The sequence below is a fragment of the Porites lutea genome, chromosome 7, assembly GCF_958299795.1.
Source record: "Porites lutea chromosome 7, jaPorLute2.1, whole genome shotgun sequence".
Classification (NCBI taxonomy): domain Eukaryota; kingdom Metazoa; phylum Cnidaria; class Anthozoa; order Scleractinia; family Poritidae; genus Porites; species Porites lutea.
The window spans coordinates 33,511,685-33,533,266 of NC_133207.1; the positions used below are offsets into that span (position 1 = coordinate 33,511,685).

Below are 21,582 nucleotides of genomic sequence, written 5' to 3' on the forward strand. Positions count from 1 at the left end.
CCTAGTAACTTGGGGAAGTAGGGCCTTGCGGAGACCTTGAGGGGAAAAGTATTTTAAAATGTTATCTATCACTGAAATAAAAAAGTAGTGTCCCAAGCTTAATTTGTGTTTTTTAGTGGGTCCCACTGCCGTGATATCTCTCCATTGCATTCTGACTAGCAATGATCTTGATCTAGCTTGACTCTCTGTATGTGATATTTAACAAATTCGATGATCCAACTTATAAACACCATGTGTGATATCCAAGGCCATGAATTTTCCATAACGGAATTGTGTACGTAATTTATTAAAAACTTACTGTAGTCACACAAAACAACACGAACAGTGTATTCGATTCGGGGTTAACTATACTGAGTAACGCATGGGTCGGAGAGGACTTGAGAATGAATCCAAGTTGGCTATACTCGACTGTAAAGTGTGACGTCACAAAAAAACTTGTAAAATTATGGGATTTTTCGGGGTATAATGAAAGAACAACTCCAAAAGGCCTGCTTGCCAAAAATTAGCATTCAAGGGCAAATTCTCTTTGAGATATTATTCCAGTTATGCCCTGATGACTGCACTCAAATCCTTGTAAATTTGACTCCGTTCACAACATTAAGTACCGAGTCAAATTTAGAAGGATTTGTGTTGAGTCATTAGAGCAAAACGGGGCTAGCATCACCGAGACAATTCTCCTTGCTCCTCGCCGCTAAGGACTTCCTTCCTAACGAAACGTCCTTAGCGGAGAGGAGCGACGAGAAACGGCTGTATTCGCAGGCTACAATTTGTCCCACATTGCTACTTTTAGACAAGTGGGCCTTTCAGATGTTGTTCATTCAAAATATCCCAACAAATTCCAAATTTCATAAATTTAATTTTTATGACGTCATCACTCAAGAACTCTATAACCGATCTTCTAAACTGGCTAAAGGAGCTATTGCTAATGTCTCTAACAGGATCCATTAGAAGATCAGCATTCTCTTTCATTAGCTATGGGATTAGGATTTCATTAGCTGGGATTCGAATCCCAGCATAACTAATTTAATATATAAGCTATCCTTGGATTCGACGATAGAACTTAGAGAACTAAAAACTGCAGCAGTCTGTGGCACATACATGAGAGACACAACGAAACAAAATCTGGATCCAGTAGCGGGGAAAATAATTTCATGAAGGCTCCGAAACGGTGAAACAAAGAACTTTATTAAGGCCGGGTTCAGATGCCGAACTTTTCATGAGCCGAACCTTATGCATTGAATATAAAGTACATGAAAAGTTCGGCGTCTCAATCAATAGCGCTGCGCACAGTTCACAGAAACGTGACCCCCCACCCACCGAGACTCAGACAAACATTGGCCATTTCTGCTAGAGGTCGCAAGAACGTTGCATGGAAACGTACAGTTTGCGATCATTTCTGCTCGCAGTTTAGCGTTTTTAGGAGCGTTCCAGTTTCGAAATTCGAGGAACGTCCAGGAAAATGTAATGTAGAACAAATCAAAACATTGTTCAAGTGCAAAGGATTGAAGCATCTGTGGAAAACGAGAGAACTTTTAAACGCCGTTTCTCGATACCTTATTTGCAGCCCAGCCGGTAAATGTCTTTCATTCTCATAAAATTCTTTAAAGAAAATTTGATAATTATTTAGAAATTTCGATTTCTGTGGCGAAGTAGAAAGAGTCGTAGTCGTATTTGGGTCGGCCTTATTAGAATTAGGTTCGGCTCATGAAAAGTTCGGCATCTGAACCAGCGTTGAATTATTTTCGAGACATTTACCTGTTGTAAAAGTAAAATAGCGCGGCCTAAACTACATCAGAACCGGCCGTACTTAACATCTATTAACTGCTGTAAGGTACTTATTACTATTATTATTATTTTTTAATTTGTGAAGGTCATGTTAAACAATTTTACACATTTGAATAAACACTCCACAGGTTGTTTATAAACAAGAGTTAAATATGCCTGTGTTTCTGATCATTTTTGTTGTTCGGAAAGAAGTATCAAGTGCAGCCGTTAATTTTTTCTTTTAATTATTTTTACGTGGCTAAAGGAAAGTGGCATCACAGATTTGTTGATTTAAGGTTTGGGAAGTTATAAATTTTGTATGTTACCCAACTATCATTTTAGTTTGATGATCTAACCATATTGCCGATCATATCATTTAACTTAAAACCGACCCTCCGGTCCTCTAACGAAAGACCAATTCATTTCGAGAATATAAGAAACCGCGATTAAAAAATGTAAATATTGTAACTACAGTTAGACCACAAAGGCTCATAAACATTTGGAGATCAGACAATGAAACCTCATACTTGAATGAAATTGTTTTGATCTACAGAAACAGGTAGAAGTTTAAGTGTCATGTTATTGTTTTGCAAAAGACACCTGAGCGTAAATTACTCAGGCCGTTGTCAACGATTTTAAAGACTTCGCACTAAGGGGGAAAAGTGTTGGCGATGGCGTTTACAGCCACAACAATACTTCTTATTATAAGCTCTTCGGTGTCCGCAAGTAAGACGTCAAAACAAAGTTTAAAATTTTACATTGCTACTTAGTATTCAAATTATTTATCTTCCAAAAATCTGATAACTTAAGGCGATGTTAATGTTCTTAAACACACAGGGAGTACATGGAAATACGGAGACAGTGATGGAATTCACGGAAGTAAGTCCTTATAAGTATTCCTTTTCGCAATTAACTATATTTGATTAAACTATCAGTTCAGCTGTTCTTAAATGATGGAAGGACTGAGTATTATTTTCAAATTCGCAAAGAATGGAGTGCTTGAAACAGTTACATTGCACCAAGCTTCTTGTTTATCACTTTACGTTCCATTCCGGTGTTGATTTCCTAGCCTGAGGTTCCTTTCAGAGCTTAAAAACGGTATCCCCCATTTGGTGAAATTACGGCGTACGAGTATTTTGTCATTTCTACTGTGATTTGCACCTCTTTAAGAGGTTAATACTCTCAGGGACTTGGAAACGGGCTCCCTTTTATTTGCTGAAATTGCTAAGAGCATTTTCATCTTGTACAGCACTTTAATTTTGTCTTCCTAAGATATAGATAATATCATTGCCACAAGACATAGATAGTATACTATTTACAACAGTCCCACGCCCCTCTCCTATTATAAGGAATGGGAGGTCTGGCGGCCTCTCCGGATGAAAGATACAAAGTAACCCGGAGTAACATAGAGTGGGCCGGTGAGGCGGGAAGAGAAAATAAACATTAACTCTGTGGATTTTATCCTCTGTGGAGGATAAAAACAATGCGGCCGCCAAGTAGATCCTTTTGGCTTATTTTAAAGTTTTCCGTTTAACATTAAAAAACGTTGAACTTTTATTTCGACTAAAACAGTTTAGAAGAAAACAGAATTCTAGAAAACACTCAAAAGTAAGTCTCCTAATCGATTTAAGCTTGCAAAGTCGGTCAGTTTATAAGCAACTTCTCAACTTCTGAATCAGTTGTCACTCGCTTCTGCTTTGAAAATGAAGGAATAATTACTCAGAGGCAATACAGTGTGAAGATTTGTACAAAAAAATGCTTATTTATGACGGAAAATGTACTTTGAACACGGACTGAAAAATTTAAAACGCTCTCTCAATTCAAGTAAATTGAAATTTAACATTTTCATTGCATTCAACCAAAAAAAAAAATTTACTCTTTGTTCCTAAAATTTTATGGCTTTTGCTTTTTCCCATCTTCACCTTTTTGCTTTGATTAGATGAATAAATAGATAAAAGAAACAAAAATCAGTTATTCCTATTAAACTGTACGGTTCATATATAATTATTTCAAATTTGAATTCCATGCCTGTAATGTTGGTGCTGAAAATAATTGCATAGGGATTACATATGAGTGAAAAAAAACTGACGTGGGGGATTTGCTTGAAATTACCGTTCATCCTTTCTCGGTCATAACTGTATGCTATTCTTTGGGCACACAGCTTACGGCCCTGAAGCATGGGGAAATGTTGCCAACGCGTGCCGACAATCTAACCAATCACCAATCGATATTGTTACCAAGAACGTAGAGGCAGATGCTTCTCTGGGAGAGCTAGATATCACGTGTGATAACGATAAAGGCCTGTTTAATGGAATTCTGCTTAATGACGGACACGAACCGGTCTTAACGGTCGACAAAACACGAGGCATCTGTAATTTGACTGCCATCCCTTCATTGAACAACAAAGTTTTTCAACTCCATGATTTGATCATCCATTTTGGATGCGAATCGGACAGAGGCTCAGAACATACCGTAGACGGAAAAAAATTCCCAGCTGAGGTAGGCCGCACTTTGGTCTTAGTTATTATCGATTTGTCTGCACTATCCTGCAGACTGGGATTTTTCTTGCAGAGTGCTCTTTAGGTCAGTACTTAGCTTAAACTTTCTCAGCTAAAATTTTAATCAAACTACTCAGGTTTATGTTGTCGGTTTCACAGCACACTGTCCTCAATATCTTGAAAACGAGCTCATTTTTTTTTTGAGAATAGTGTTCGGTGAAAGTGGCAACTTAAACCTGAGTAGTTTGATTGCAGTAGGTCATTTGCAAGATGGCGTCGTTTTACTACTACGACCACAATCCTTTTCGTTTTTCCTTTCATATTTAAATTTGTAATCCCAGCGAGGTTTAAATAACAAAAGACCTAATTGGCACAAGAAAGCAAAACCCTGAAGGATTCTGGTTGTAGTAGTAAAATGACGTCATCATGCAAATGGCCTAATGTAACTATGCCATGAACCTTGTTCAATTCAGCCCTAATAGAAAGAATACTATTATAGAGCCTTTTCACTCACGTGGCTTGCACCTATGCAAATATGTTACAAAAAAAGCCAGAAGTTTTTACTAAAGGTCGGTACACCAGGTGACAAGTTGCAGCAACATGTCGCGACGACACGTCGCAGCGAAAAATCGCTTCCTGTGTACTGGATAATTTTTTTTAAAATCTATGTCTCTGCAACAGAATTTTGTCGCAGCAACATGTTGCAAAAAATAAAGACTGAATTTGTGCGACTTGTTGCGGCGACAAAATTCTGTTGCAGAGACAAAGATTTTCACAAAATTTCCGCAGTTAACACACGAAACGATTTGTCGCTGCGATGTGTCGCGGCAACATGTTGCTGCAACTAGTCGCCATACCTGTACACACGGAGTGATCTGTCGCCGCAACTTGTCGCCTAGTGTGCAGCGACCTTAAGTAAAAGGTTCAACCTACACGAAAAAGGCGAATCCTTATGTTTACTTTTTTTGCCTCATTAGCATGAGCTTATCATTATCTGATGAAGCTAATAAAATAGAATCTCTAAACTAATTGAAATCCTCTCTAAACTTTGAAATTCTCTTTGACGTTAAGCGGGGAAAAGTGAATTTAGATGGATCAAAGGTAAGGTCAGTGGTGTATCATGAGTAGCAGGAAACAACAATATGGTTGAAAATGATACGTTTTCAGTCGAAACACTTTTTTAAAAAAAATTGACAACAGAAGGCCTAAACTAGATCGGCGGCAGCTTGGGTAGTTTCAAATATTTATTAATAAATCAGTAAAAAAAAAAAAAATTCATGTCTTTGCAATAAGAGGGTGAAATCAGTGTCTCACGCTTCAACTGCACATGTCGATTCAACTATTCTGGCGAAGGAAAAATGTAAACAACGACGTCACGATGTATCTACCAATAAGATATGATGTTTCAGCTTTTAAGGTTTTGGATTCCTGTTTAGTCCACTTAGGGATTTCCGCTTGATGATGATTATTATTGATGATTATTATGATTATGATTATGATTATGATTGATGATTAAGCCGTATGCTATTTCGTAACTTCTCAAAACCATACTAAGTTTTCAAACAAGAAGTGTAAATGTTTTGTCTCTTTACAGTTGCAACTGATGCTTTTCAACACAGAGTATGGAAGTTACGAAAATGCAGCCCCATTGCAAGATGGTCTAACAGCGATATCAGTTCTCATTAAGGCAAGTCGAACTTATCCCAGTTCAAAATAGTTCTAGACCAGTGTTTCAGAGAGATAAAACCCAACTCAGTAGTTAATTACTAATTATTAACTACTAATAATTAATTTTAGGTAGGGAAGTCCAATAATGAAGCTTTGGATAGCATTGTTGATCAAATGGATGATGTTGCAGTAGAAGGTTTGTCACTGATATGAAGAAGTCTTTTACATTTATTGTGTAACAGGCAAATTACTTTGATGTCCTAAAGGTTAGAGAGGATATATTTAAGCCATGCAGTTTAGTGGAATGTGAATTTCGTTTTTACCGTTATTATCAGGCACAGAAATCACCGAAAATCTTCCAGAATTTCTTCAACGACATCTTAAACTACGATCATATTCGAAAAATGTTGTTAGGTAAATTTTAGGAAATGTCCCTTTCAATGATATTGGCTAGCGCGGTTAATGGTCCCATTACTCTGTCTTAATATTGGTCAAAGCTTTTTTTATAGTTGTAATATGTTATATTCCCCGAAGGTGGAGCACTGCACCACTTCGCATCACTATTGATAAATAGGTTAATTGTGCAATACTTTGCTAACTAAAGGTGTATGGAATTGCTTTACATGACTTAACAGGATCAAGCATCCCTGTTTATACTCCAGCTGACAATTTGACCTTGGCTGACCTTATTCCTGACCTTGCAAATGAGCATGCGGCTTACTACACTTATAGGGGCTCCTTAACTACCCCTCCCTGCTATCAATCCGTGCGATGGATTGTTATGAAGAACCAGATAATGTTTACTAAACATCAGGTATTTTTGTTTAGCTCGTTAGTACTCCTCCTTCTACATAACAAATTTAAAAAAATTTCTCACATTTGCTGATTTAGATTGCATTTAATTTAAATGATCATGAGCTGTACGATCAACAGTGATCTGGATTAACAAATATGTTTACAAATTATAATTTTTTTCATAAATCATTTTTAAAGATAATAATGCTAACTATATATTAACTCAACGAAAGACCAGACGAAAAGAAAAACACTGAATGAAATAGAAAGAGAATAAACAAAGTCAAGATGGGAAGAAATCCGGACCTGAGGATAGTTGCAAAAACTCTTCCTTTTCTTTCTTTTCTTTTTTCACAGCTTTTGGGTTTCAAAAAACTGACTTCCAGGAAAGGCTCCGAGTGTGACAACTTTCGGCCAACCAATCCACTAAATGGTAGAAAAGTGGAAGCTAATTTCTGAGAAAGTCATTCTCTCATACAGTTGCTGAGGCTTCTTTCTGCTCTGATGATCATCCCCGGTTATCACTCTTGAGTTTTGCCCTGGCCTTAGAGTATTATACCTAACTGATAAGCTCTTAGTCTTCTCTTCTTTGCAGAAGGTCAGCCAACGTAAGGAAATCCAAGGCAGTCTTGGATTCTGGATCCCAGGCTGTGGATTTCAGGGTTGCAGATTTCTTGTCAGTGGAACTTGGATTCCGGATTCCAATCGTTAACGGGATTTCGGATTCCTATAGCTGAATTATGGATTTCAAAGCCCAGGATTCCGGAATCTACAGACGAATTAGTTTCACAGATTCTGCATTCCACAAGTAAAAATTCCCCGGGTCCTTGAAACTGGATTACCTTACATGGCGCGAAGAAGGTCACGTGCCCGGCTGCTGACCTCATCAATGCACACGAATGGTTTAAGTGGTTATCGGTTTTATCTCTTTACTACTGAAAACGATTACTATTGACAACTCTTCCGTACACTGCATTTACTAAATTTCACAAAGTTTTTCTAATCAGCGAAGAAATTTCCCCCGAGGATACACCTGAGAAGACCGTGTCTCAGGTCACTTATTTTCCACAAACATAACTGAACGGAACTGATGTGGACTTGTGACGTGATAAGCTACCAATGAATCTTTTATCAGTATAACTTCTAAGAGGAAAGGTCATCAGCCAAGGAACTGTAGGATATATTTTCGGAGATCTCCAGGTTTTCTCCTCACATTTGGGCATTTTGATCAATCGTTCGATTTTCGATTTTCGCAAACGAGTGATTCGTCCTCAAATCACTCAGAAGTTCTCAGAACCCAGAACTAGTAAGCTTTTTTTTTTCTCTACATCTTTATTTAATCCTAATAGATAAACAAGACAAGATAAAATGTAATTACGCTAGCCAGACTTGAAACGTCTCCTAGGTAAACATTTAAACTACAAATATCTGATTTAGGTATGATTAAACAATCTTCAAGACAACACTTAAAGTTCTCTGTTTCAGTTCATAAAGTTACAGGGGAAAATATAGTAACTTAAAATCGACCAGACTCGTTGTTCAGAAAAATGTACCTGCTCTTGTACAGTATGACTATTGGAACACCGGCATGGCAAAACAAACCACACCTTCCATTTTCAGCTGGATTTCGACAATGAATACGGACAAGTTTGTAATCGTCACTAGTATCTGTGTTAAAAACAAACACGTTATACTTGTATGAGAGCTGCAACAGTTAACTTAACTTTCCAGCGGACAGTGGGCAGCCTTTGACGATTGCTTAATAATTTGACTGCTAGAGGGCGATTTCCTTATTACCCGGGTGATATAGTGACCTCTCGATGGCGTCGAAATCCACTTTAATATCCTTCAATTCACTGAATCCCTTCCCTTCCAACTTACTGCCATTGAGTTCAAACCCAGGATCAAAATTATCACCCCTTTTGTCAAGGTTCTTGAATGCCTTGGCCATGGTGGCAAGTTCGTTCCTTTTTGCAGAGTCGCCTGCGTCAATGTTTTCCCCTTCATTGCAGTCATCGCTTGTTTCTCTCAAGAGTTCGCCGTCTTCTTTATCAAGAAGCTCGTCGTCTGTGGTTTCATCAACGAGACTGTTAAATGATGGTACATTATAATATTCCCTGCTTTCATCTAATACGCTAAAATCCAGGTAAGGGTTATCCTTCTGCATCATCACTTCCAGTCTCTCTCTTATCTGCGTAAAGTTTGGCCTGTCGTCAGGTGATTCCATCCAACAATGCGTCATTATCTCGTAGCTAAAACGAAATCAAAGAATGTAAAAAACTGAGCGTTCAGCCCGGCCTTGAAATCCATTCAAACGGAATGATCGAGCATAATAAGCGACATTATCCAACATTGTTGAATGTAACAATTGTTAACGGCTTTTAAAAGTCGCGTGTTATTAAAAAGCCCTGAGTAATAATTGGAACATGACCCATAGAATAATCTAAGTACAGAGTTATAACTTACATTTCATTATCGCAGATATCTGGTTTCTCCATACGATAGCCAGTTTTCAAAAGGCGAAGCAGTTCCCTATTGCTTATTGTCGGATATGGCGTGCCACCTGAATACGAGTGAATTAGAATTAATCTTTGTCCTGAAATAACTTTAAAACATACAATAAAAGAATAAAATTGGGAAAAAACTAATAATAAAAGCCTCCTGATCGAAATTCAAGAAATTTATTTAGAAAAAAATTAATCTAGAATTTTCAAATACAATCCAGACTGTTGCAGTGGAAACTAGTTCATGCAGGCTGTAAATTGTGCAAATCATGATAGAAACTTGTCTAATCTGAGAATGTTTGAAACCCTTTTAATAACTAGTTTCAACGTTGCCCAGAAAAAAATTAAAAGACGTAGTGATAAGATGGGACAGACCGAAACTGGTGCTACAGGGAAGCGAAAGATTCAGTTCAAATATATATGGGCGTGTGAAAAATTCAACGGCAGTATGCGTGAAAACTCACCAAGTGTGACCAACTCCCATAAGAGAACACCAAAGGCCCATCTAACAATAAACAACAAAAACAATAAGTCCAAATACTCAGTGAAGCGTTAAATGCCGGCGACAGGGCGCGCCTCTTTGCTGATAATTGAAAGAACAATAATGAGACGAATGGAGAATCTTAATTTTTACAACGTATTTCATAAAGCAATTAATAAAAGAATTTCAGTTATACCGTACTCGTTTAATATCGGTGGAATGAATGGCACTTTTTGGTTAGTCACCACTGATGTAAAGTAATCCAAGATTGGATACTTTTGTATAGATTCTGGATTCAACACCGTAGATTTCGGATTCTAGGTACTGGTACTAGATTTTCATGGAATTTGGATTTCGGATTCCAATCGTTAGCGGAATTTTCCTGGATTCCTTAAGCTGTAGATTCCGTGCTCCAGAGCCCTGGATTCCGGAATGTACAAGTGACAAAACTTCCCGATTCCAGATTTCAGAGGCAAAACTTTACCGGACTTCGGTACCCAGATTACCTTACATTGGGAGAGTTAAGGGAGGACCTAGCCTGCTGTCATGCGTTTTTTTTTTTCGGGGAAAGGGGGAAAAAAACGCCTGATACATTTATCTCACGAGTCGCCACATCTGTCAACATTTGCGTTATCGTGTCAGATTTTGCCTGAAATTCAAGCGATTGCAACGAAGGCGGCTATTTTAGAAATGTGTTTATCCACTTTTCAGGCAAGGGGTTAGTGCTAAGTTGATACAATAGTCGTTGGCGAAAACATCACAGATTTTAAAGACAAATTTAGCACTACTGTTATTGCGAATCTTACCTTCTTGTTGCCGTTTGGTTCCTATTCAAACCGTCAAGCATTTAATAATTCATTTAAAACAATAGTGCAACAACAGAATTCTGTATTTTACTGGGGTGGTGTGCCGCCGCAACAAATCTTTCATGGTCTTTCATCAGTTTGGAAATAAAAGTGCTGGTGAACAGATAATTATTGTTGTACACAATTTCACGCAGTTGAACTCGATCAGAAATCAAACACAACGCTGTTCGAATTAAGTTCTGCCTGGTCCGAGCTAAAAAGTACCGAAGAAATAGCAAATATCCTAACCGGTGACCGATAACAACTCGTCCTATTCAGCTGTCAAGGTTTTTCTCTCTGCATCGTTGACTTGACACACATTTAAAAAATTTATTTTTTCTTTTAAGACATAGCTTTGCCTAAGCTTACTGCTAAATGAATTCCTCGATCATCTCGGGGTTTCTGTCATGAAGAGATCCGAAGGGGACAAAAACTATTTGATTGCTCCGGAAGTCAGATATGTTGCTTCAAACCAATCGGTGCAGGGCAGGCAAAAGTCCAGATTCTGGACTACAGGCGGACGACGCGAAAAGTGAATTAAAATGGACTAGGCGTCCTTTTTCCCTCGCCTCCCAATAAAGGGGAAGATTAGGACCGCCTGACGGCAGGTTGGAGAGGAACAGTCAGTGGTCAGTCATTTACAAATTAAGCCATGTATCTTAGCTCACATCAGTATTTATATTAGTTGTCTTGATAGCAGCCGTAAACATAAATTTATCCTTAATTTGACGTTTGACTATAGAAAATACTTACACGTCGCTCTGTGAGGTGAATGTTTGATCAAAAATGGCTTCAATAGACATCCATTTCAAGGGCAGTTTCCTGCTTCTTGTAGCATGATAAACCTTCTCTTCATACACGTGTCGAGTCAAACCAAAATCTGCTACTTTTGCAACTTTATTTTCTCCAACCAGAACATTGCGGGCTGCTAAGTCGCGATGTACAAAGCCTTTTCTCGCCAAATATTCCTGTTGAAATTTGTTATTTTATGTTTCAGTGTTAACACCCCATAATACTTTTCACTTTAAATTTACGAAAATTGCCGGGATTATATCTATATTTTGAATCCTACTTATGTTTGAGAGCCCTGTTTTTTTTACTTGAGGTTACTCGCATCCATGTGATTTATTTTTCTCTAAATTGCCCAACATGTTGACGCCATCTTAGATCATCCGACGAAAACTACGCATGCCACCACCGTTCCCTTCGACAATGCTTCGACTGGGAGACAGATTTTGTTTTAAAACGAGTGGTCGATCTTCGTTTACATGATACTTGCGAGAGATTTCGTACCGGGATGAGCTTTTCGTCGCCAAGACAGAGCAACTAGGATGAGCTCGTTCGGTGTGACCCGTTTCCCTTAGCCTACGTGGCAGGCGTTCGAAAGGGAAGGGAAGGGAATTAGGGCGCGAGACCACGCGCCAAGGATGAGGGAGGAGGGGAACGCCTGCAAGGAAGCCATTGTTTTCGCCATCCCGCCTACTATTAAAAAAATGACAAAAATAACGCAACTGTGAATTACTAGCTGTCAAATAAGTCTGGCCGCGATGCACGTATTCTAGTTGCATTTCTCGCCCTGTTTTTCTTTTTTTTTCCTAAACCAAGAAATCTAAAGTAAAGGTACTATAAAAAAAATTCAAGTGCTGTCGTCCATTGAAGGAATCTTCCCTAAACGTTGCAACGACGCGTGCCGAGTTACATAAAATCCAGCATAAATCTACTCAAGTTGTCGCTGAAAAACGGGCTGGAAAACCATTTAATAAGAAATGTTGCGGCTCTTCGCAACTTGCATACAATGTTTGTCCGAGAAAAATTAAAAACACTTTGCTGACTCTCGAATTGGATCGAGCAGAGCATACAAAAGAACGATGGTAGCGGGGAAAGAATTGCTGAACTTCGAAGATCTACAAGAAAGCTGCAATCACTTATTTAAGTAAGTTCCTGGCGGCTTTATAACGTCTATAACCAGCAAGAAGTCCTCCAACCAAAAACCGTTAAGGATTATATATCGCTTCGTCTTCAATGATCTGGTCGTTGATAAAGCGTAGCCTGAGTGGTAGGCATTTGAGGTCAAACAGAAGATAACAAGTGCGAAGACCGCATGATTTTTCCTCTCTTTTTCTAGTGAGTAAAAACAAGCCGTTGGGAAATGAGACTTCTTAAAACCAGCTGTCAGTAAAACTCATCTAGCTGACAGCTCTTTTCCTTTGAACGGTACTTTTAACTGCTTTCTTCTATTCTCCTTTGAAGCTGAAATTGATGTCTCCAGTTTCTAATTCTAACGATGAATTCCCTACAAAAATCTCATCACGCTTCACTAACAACATATAATGATTGCTGAAAGATCGATTAAGTTACTCAGTAGCGTGATGTTGATTTCAACCAATCAGATAAACATATTAAGGCTGTGATTGACTTGTTTTGAAGACTAACCAATCAGGATTTTAACATTCGCCTGGTCGATGTTAAAAACGAGAAAAACAATGGTCTCCTGGCAGGGGTTTTCTTCCCTCCCTCCTCGCCCGCCCCCTCGCGTTTCTCTCGCGCCTAAAACTCCCTTTCCCATCCCTTTAAAACGCCTGCCACGCAGGCCACGTTTCCCTATGATATTTTCTTGCTGTATCATGTAATCGGATACAATTGACTCCCAATAACTCGAACCCTCGCTAACTCGGACCTCGCGCTAACTCGAACCAAAGTCGATTTCCTCTGGGTTTCCTTCTTACATAACTGTAATTTTACCCTCCGTAACTCGACCCCTTGTTAACTAGAACCTCCTGCTAACTCGAAGTAATTTTTGTTTCCCTTCGGATCATTTCTATACAATTCTACTCTCGATAACCCGAACCATGTTATAAGCGCGTGACAAGCCGAGAAAAAAACGGGGTCCAAGACACTGAATTTATTCCAAAGCAACCGTGTCAATTCTTTGCTTTTACTATTTGCCACTCCAGTTCAAATTCAGTGTCCATCCCTGTACAAGGCTTTATTGCTTAATTGCGTTCCCTCCCCATCATTTGCTTATTTCCTTACTGCCGGTTATTTGCCTCAAACTCCCGATAACTCAAACTTTTTTCGATTTCCCTTGAAGGTTCGAGTTATCGGGAGTCGCCTGTACTTACTCCATATATACACGTTTTCTCTAACAGAATTGAGCAATATTTGGATGGCAAGACCCTCGCTAAACAATATTTAGTGTGGGTTACAAAAGAAATACGTTATGTATTCTAATACAGTTGTTTTAATAGGAACACTTAACCGGTATCTCATATGAGACTGACACTGTTTATCGATTTACACTGATACATTCTTAATTCATCTAGTAAACGTTATATCACAAAAGCGTGAGAGAAATGACAATACGTGCTTCGGCCGGCATCAGTGGCTTCGCTTTTCGGAGAACCAGCATCACTAAACTTCCGCACCAATTTTTGTCACAATCAAAATAAAGCAACCGAAAGGAGAGTTAAGAAAGTTTGAAATTTGCCTTATATATGTGTTCACATCCAATCATGTAGTATTCTTACCATTCCTTCGCTTATTTGCCAGGCAAATGCAAGTAAATCTCCTGGTGTTAGACCATCTTCTTCGTTGTCGTCGTCTTCGCCTGAGTGACTTTCATCTGTCGCCATCCCTTTGTTTTCAGCTCCGAATTCCTCACCCGCTTTTGAAGACTGAGAAAATGAAAGAATCTGCACGTTTCCGCCGTCACTCTTTGGAGCTTCGGGGGTATTAACGTAAATACGATCGCTCCTAGTTGCCTAAGAATTAAATGGAAAAAAATTACCTGTAACCCACAATAAATTCTTAAATTGTAAAATAGTGAATATGTCATTATTCACTCCCTTTAAGACTTTTCAGGTATAATTTACAACTTTGGTTGGAGAAAGACTGCTTATAGTACAGTTCATAAGTTTTGAAGTATTCACGAGTTATCACCACTGATGTGAGTGTGAATTTGAGATGGATTTTCATACTGTGTCGTGCCCCCTATTGCTAGTTTTAAGAAAAGCGCATGGATTCTTTAACGTCCTAAATAAAGTATTATTTGTGCATTTAGTGTTGTGCGTCTTCTCGTCCTTGTCCAAGAAGTACTAGAAAGTCTAACCATTTGAAGTTCTCATTACAAAGGCAGCACTTTCTCCGTTAATTATTTTAAGACCCCAAATGTTGCAGGCCCTCCGAGGCTTGGGCTAGTGGCAGGCCGGCGCTTTATCTTGGCAACCGAACTAACCCAGATCAGTGGTTAACCACTTAAACTGAAAAACACTAAAAGGAAGAGAAAGCCAACCGGAGAACAAACATATATAACGTCTAGCATAAAATATTATATTTCAGTTAACAAGGAAAAAAAATGACCGTACTAGTGGTGCGCTTCGAAATTATTTTTAATTACTCACTCATGAAACAAATAGTTCGTACGACTATGTACCTGCATTGATATTCCTTCCCGCTTGGTATCAAGTACATATGTCTCACAATATGTTGAGCGGTATGGACCTCTTGACTCGTCTCCGAGGTACTCTTTTACCTGAAAAAGAAGCAAAAAGTTCATCCCAGTTCTCATGCAAAGGGGAAGATACAATCATATTTTGTTGGTATTCATTTAGCGATACATACAGAATAACTAATCCAATTGACCAGTTTCTTTGTAAAAAATCTAGTGACTATATAGTTTTTTAACGTATCTGTAATATGGTTTTAAATATTAAGGGGATGAAATAGTTCACATGTGAAGGAGTGATAAGCGTGGTAAAGCACACAAGAAACTCTGTTTTAAGGTGTTCGACCAAACGAGTTATCAAGAAGGGAGAGGCCTCTAAATTCCCCTATACTGATTGTAGCAAATACTACGGTCAAAGAAGAACCAGATTAAGGAAGCTTACGACAGTCGGAGTCTGTGGTAAATATTAATGTCTTTGGCAAGACAATAAAGATAAACCTTTTAAAAAAAGTGCAGGCAGTTCTTTTAAAGGTCCATAATAAACAGTTTGGCGTTGATTATTCATTCCCAAAGGAAGTTGCTTTGACAAGATTCGTTTATTGTGTGTACCTTTCCTCGACGCTTTCTGAGGTAATGTAGTAGATCACCATAAGGGACATATTCAACCAACAAGAACATGGGTTCCTCCACAGTGCAACAACCGACCATATTAACAATATTCTTGTGCGAACCCACGGCTTTCATCAATTGAATTTCTTCCAGAAACTCTCTTCTTTGATCACTATCTGCCATACCTGTAGATAACAACAATCGGAAACAGTTACAAAAATTCTCTTCTAACCTATCTCAAAGTACAATCTCCAAAATAATTGTACCCTGAGTCGAATCTTAAATCTGTTCGCAGCCTGCTTTGCCATATAAAAATATGGGGGTTGGTTTCAATGAAAACTGTGGTACTCAAATATTAACGTTAACGCATCGATGTCAAAACGAAAAATTAAAAACTAGAGATTACAGGAAAAGATTAGCCTGCGTCGCAGACGTAATTTAACCTCGGTTAGGAACGTCTGCAAAGGAACGCCGAGATCCTTGTTCTGTGCCCCCAACAGAGTCAAATCCTGGAACACAGGTGAGGGCCCAGATCAAAGATTTTGGCCTTGTTTCGCAGCCTGACTTAACCATAGTTTAGTTCCGTCTGTGGTGCAGGCTATAGAAAAAATACGGAATGATGACCCAAAATTTACCGTGAAGCATTTTCACTGCCACAGTAAATGGCATAGCTTGCTTGGTTGCAGATTTCCAAAGAGGGTTCACTGGAGGTATCACTGAAAGCCTACGTGAAACTGTAGTTGCTTGCTTTATAGTTCCTTTATACACTTTACCAAAAGCACCCTTTCCGAGCTCCTCCTCAAGAGACACCAGGTCACCATCCACTTCCCAATGATCAATTATTAACGCATTTTTTCTGGCACAATAAAGAATAATTAGATTACTAACTTGATTTCACATGTAATGCTATGGGTATTTGACTTTTATTTTCCTACTGATGCTGGTGTGACAGTGAAAGTCAACGATTTTCCGTGTAACGCTCAGACACCAGGAATGTAGTACGTCAATGCAATGTTTTCACATTACCATAAAAAGCTGCAATAGGATTTTTTGGACTGTAAAACCTTAGGGTGGCTGGAGCTTGCCAGAGTGGCTTGTTAGTTAAACTGTCTTCCATTTAACTGATTTATCACATGTTTTAATTCTAATTCCTTTTCAGTGGATTTTCGTTCTCTAATGCAGATTGGTGTAGAATGTCGGAGACAAGGCCAGCCATCCGGCCTTAACTTCACCGCCTAATAACGCGACCAAGCAGGCTCCATTATGACCTGAATTTTCAGGAGGTCGTACGATAGAAGTTAAATTCACGGAATCGCTAAAAAGATAGCTGGCGCAATCTTCTATTTTATTAATACTATTTGTTATTTTATTAATCATTGCAACTACTTATCCTGGTTGTATGGCGGTCATGAAGTTGTATTCATTTGCAATCATAATTGTAATCAAAGTATTATTGATATTTCTTTAGCGGACATCTCGGTGCAAGGCATCAAAATCTTGCTATAAACATTTCTTTGTGTTTATTTGTAAGATTCCTTACCCTGATACAAGACCCTTCTTTTCCATTCGTATCCTTATTTGCCTGTTACACCAAATCACCAAGCTTACAGCAATCAGGGCACCAAGTATAGAGCCTACGACAAGCCCGCCCATCTGAGCTGGAGTAAACTGGAAAGAACCTTTATTTGAAAAAGAACATTGTCAGTCGTTATAAACGACATAAACTAAAATCAAGGGATTACGTAACAAGCGTGGAGAATATTGTCCCCCCCCCCCCCCTCCCCCTCTTCCACTTCTCCGCGGCCCTGTCCATCCTCTTTATAATATAAACCTCAAAACGTTAACCGAGGAAACGAATTTTTCTGTCGATGCTGGTTGCAGCGAAGGTTAGGTAGCTATTGGACTGACAAGTAATATACCGTTTTGGACATCAGGATCTTTCCATGAAATGTCAATCTGGTCATTTATACCATTGACCACTGGAACCTGGAAGACAGGCGTAACCTAAAAGAATATTGATAGAAATTATCCAATGAGAACACTTTGTCCAAAAGTGCAAGATGAAATAGCATATACATGTGAACCATCAGTATATTGCTGGCACAAGTATTCTAGTCAGTGTATGTTTTGGTAAGGCGAGTGTCTTTCCAGCTTTGACATCGGCAGGTTTTCTTCGGTGAAAGACAGTTACGCTCTTGGCTTTATCTGTGCAACAACCCCAAATTTTCTTTATTGGACGACAAACACTTATGATCTGGTTCTGACCAAAATATTTACCTGAACCTCCACAGAAATATCCCGGTTGATCCCACTGATTGTAGCATTTGTATCAGACTATAAAAACATTAAAAAACAAAAAACAAAAAACAGAGAGACGCTGAAATGGATAGGACCAGCGGCGGTGACAATGCATAATATTTCAACACGTGACACCCAGACAAATTCATTACGAATAACTATAAAACAAGGTAAGCTTGAGGCAAATGCGAGCACTGATGAAGAGAACCACACGGACCAGAGCTTAGCTATGTTTCTGTAGCATGAAACAGCTAGGAATGCTGCTACTTGGCCTTGTGAAACTCCATTCCGGACATTCTTATCAACTTACAGTTTGAAAACCAGCATTGTTGTCTCTCTTTCGCCTTGCTTGGTCGGATAGAGGCAAAACCTTGTATACGTAGTGCTTCACTCCACTGTGTTTGAATAATGGCTTCTCCCACCGAACTGTTGTGCTAAACGTATTGTTAGGACCAGCAATCTGGACTTTATGCTTCAATCCAATCACTTTTACAAGCTCCTCATTGGGTTCTAGTGAAAAAGGGGTATAAGAAAGGAAACTAAGAATTTACTCTCTTCATGAAAGGGTGACGCAACAATTAATGTAAATCAAACAATGAACTGCTAAAGGCTCATGACTTATAGATGTTGCGATAGTAGACAACCCTTCATCAAATAAAGACCAGTAAACGAAGTAATCTGCATTCACTACAAAGAAATTGGAATAAACAAAGTATGGAATTACGAATCACCTCAAGAGAATATTGAAAATATCTGCAAGTATTTTCAGTCGCACATAAATATTTTTTCATTGAAACGTCCCTAGATAGATAATAAAAGGAAAATCTTTTTTTTTTTGTTCAGATATGCCCAAACTGTGAGAACACACATAAATTGGAAGTGTAATGCTAAAAACACTAATTCATAATTTGTAATCCTGATTGTGAGGCGTTAGAGGTACCTTGCAGGGAAGCCATAAACAGATGAAAAAATGTAATGATGACAGGTGCGGATCCACCCTGGTTTCCACCGTTTTACGGAAATCGGTCAGATTTTTCATAATAAATATATTTTTAATAAAAAAAAACTTTCCAAGTTGAAATATAAAAAATTGAATGGACAAATGCTTCATCCGAGAAGAATGTAACTGGCCAATATCCTGTCTGAATGACTCAGAATCCAAAGAAAAGGGCCTTGAGAGAGTTAAAATCCAAAAAATTTACCGGGGGAGCATGCCCCGGCCGCCCTAGAAGCTTAGGCGCTTGTTAATAGGAAGTCGGTCAGTATTTATCCTAGATCTGCGCCTGAATGAAATTGCAAAGCCAGCATGTCAAAAGGTTAACACTTAGCATGTACCTGGAGCAGTTTCTCTGATTTCTTTTTCTTGTCCTATGATATAATCGTTGTTGAAGAGAGGTTTAACCTGTTGGGGTTTAAGTAAATTAATGATTAGGACATGCTACTTGGAAATAACAAATTTCACTATTAAATCAGAAAGTTCTCCGGGTAGTAACTTCAGCTAGTGATGGTATGTTTTGACAGATGTAATATTTCCCTTAAATACCAACAGCTATATTTCAGTGATTATATACTACTACATGAGAAATTTCTGCAATTTGATTGGCTTAGGGAAGTGTTATTTCAGCTTACTTTGAAATACCTACATGTTAAAATTACAAAACCTTTCCGGTTAGTAGTATAAACAATTAATGTCATGATTTGTACATGATATTTGGCATAAATACCACTCGTGATATTTCAAAATTGTCTCAAATTTCACTTGCCTAACGGCTCGTGAAATTACGTATAACAATTTCTAAATACCACTCTTGGTATTTATGCCAAATATCACTACAAATCATGCTAATTTACCTATACTAATAACTAAAAAAACCTATATTTCACTCGTAAACAATACTTGTAAAACGAGTCTAAAGTAAGTGTTTCTTAAATCGGTATCCAATATTCAAAATTCAAAATCCTGTAATATTCAGAATTTCTCTTGCCTTTAAGCTGATTTCTTCTCCAGGAAATACGCCTGTTATCTTAAATGTCGTCCTGTTCTGTAAAGATGGTAAAACGTGTTAACTTTAATTTTATTAGAAACTGAAATCAATTAATTAATGTGCAATCAATTAGTACATTGGAACATCTATTGTTTAATTTAATTGTTTGCGCCACCCTTACTAGCTCCAACAACACCACCTTACGAGCCTTCGTAAGCACACTCGTCCCCTTTTCTCACTGTTTTGTTACTGATTGCACTCTTGACATAGTCAAAATGGCACTGCTTTAAAGGCGATAAATTATCTAGGTTGTAAGACAATTTCTTGGGGGGAGGGAAATTGTCATCTACAGACTTGAGTTTCGTTCAATCTTAACATTCAAACAAATTTCCAACTCCAACTGAATTTTCACTGGACGAAAAAATGGATTTGCACAAATTTGCTCTCGGCTAACATGTAGCAAAATTGTAACAACTGAGGGATAAATCTGGGGAAAAGACGGTATTGGCCACACTTGCATACCGAAAATCACAGGTGCGTTGTAAATATGACGGCAAATGTGACCATTACCGTGTTTACCCCAGATTTACTCCTCAGTTTCTATATTTAATATTTGTGTAATATTTGCGAAGAGAAGAATTGTGCAAATCCATTTTTTCGTCCAGCTTTTAAGCTGATGTTAAACCGTTTGTCCACGATTTAGTTACTTAACGCACCATTCTATTGTTTGAGCATCCTAATGCAGTTCTCACCAAAGGTGAACAATTCAGCTGCTCCCGTACGTAGCCACCTTGGAATTCGTAAGAAACATCATAGAAGTGAACGTTACTGCGGTCGAAGGACGGTTTTTCCCAGGTGAATGTGACGCTGAATGTGTTTGTGCCTATATTTTCCACAAACGGCCCACAACGAAGCTTTTGTACCTTTAACTTCTCTATGCTCGGTTCTGGAAAGAATAGTTAAAGAGAGGACATTTTTTTTCGTCGCGAAAGATGGTGTTACAATCGGCGTTACAAACTTCATAATGATAATAATAATAATAATAATAATAATAATAATAATAGTAATAATAATAATAATAATAATAATAATAATAATAATAATAGAACTAATAATAATAATAATGGTGTTGGTGAGGTCCTGAGGCGAAAAGTTGGAAAAGGTATTGCTGGATTTTTGAAGGAGGAGATCATAGAGTCAGCGGCCCCCTTCAGGTTTGCGCAGGCCGTAGCGCAGGCTCAGAGGCCGCGATACATGCTATGAGTCAAGTTTTTGTAAAGGAAGGAACAGATAGTATTTTACTGATAGATGCAGACAACGCCTTTAACCAAATGAACAGATCCGTCGCCTCACGAAAAATCCAGATAACCTGCAGGGAAATGTCACTTTACATAAATAACAAATTCAGAAGCCCGTTGAGGCTCTTTATTTGAGGCAGAGGTGAGATATTATCACAGGAGGGTACGACGCAAGTGATCCCTTGGCCATGCCCTGGTACTCGGTCAATACATCTATCATGATCCAGAGCTTAAGGGAAAGCACACAAGGTGTTAAACAAGTATGGCTAGCCGACGACTATGCGGAAGGTGGACAAATGGTACTGTTGTATAACTGATAACTGGTACAATCACCTGAATCAGGAAGGACAGAAGTATGGTCATCTAGTGAATGGATCAAAGAGCTGACTGATT

General features: G+C 38.4%; 2 protein-coding genes across 2 annotated transcripts in view; one reads left to right on the forward strand and one right to left on the reverse strand.

Moving 5' to 3' along the window:
• Positions 1–2,368: 2,368 nt before the first annotated feature.
• Positions 2,369–8,178, forward strand: LOC140944899 (carbonic anhydrase-like). The gene is made up of 7 exons (XM_073394002.1): positions 2,369–2,490; positions 2,602–2,643; positions 3,926–4,263; positions 5,857–5,949; positions 6,060–6,126; positions 6,566–6,744; positions 7,083–8,178. The coding sequence occupies exons 1-7, from the start codon at positions 2,436–2,438 to the stop codon at positions 7,182–7,184; spliced, it is 876 nt and encodes a 291-aa protein (XP_073250103.1). The 5' UTR covers positions 2,369–2,435; the 3' UTR covers positions 7,185–8,178.
• Positions 8,136–21,582, reverse strand: part of LOC140944829 (uncharacterized) — a 39,788-nt gene continuing 26,341 nt past the window's right edge. Inside the window, exons 26-40 of the mRNA XM_073393931.1 lie at positions 20,608–20,837; positions 19,892–19,948; positions 19,242–19,308; positions 18,217–18,416; positions 17,886–17,942; positions 17,528–17,612; positions 17,149–17,287; positions 16,244–16,464; positions 15,609–15,793; positions 14,988–15,086; positions 14,083–14,316; positions 11,309–11,523; positions 9,694–9,734; positions 9,192–9,288; positions 8,136–8,977 (exon numbers count right to left, since the gene is read on the reverse strand). Coding sequence (XP_073250032.1) covers positions 8,500–8,977; positions 9,192–9,288; positions 9,694–9,734; positions 11,309–11,523; positions 14,083–14,316; positions 14,988–15,086; positions 15,609–15,793; positions 16,244–16,464; positions 17,149–17,287; positions 17,528–17,612; positions 17,886–17,942; positions 18,217–18,416; positions 19,242–19,308; positions 19,892–19,948; positions 20,608–20,837 — 2,405 coding nt within the window. The 3' untranslated portion in view covers positions 8,136–8,499. The remainder of the gene's footprint in view (positions 8,978–9,191; positions 9,289–9,693; positions 9,735–11,308; positions 11,524–14,082; positions 14,317–14,987; positions 15,087–15,608; positions 15,794–16,243; positions 16,465–17,148; positions 17,288–17,527; positions 17,613–17,885; positions 17,943–18,216; positions 18,417–19,241; positions 19,309–19,891; positions 19,949–20,607; positions 20,838–21,582) is intronic.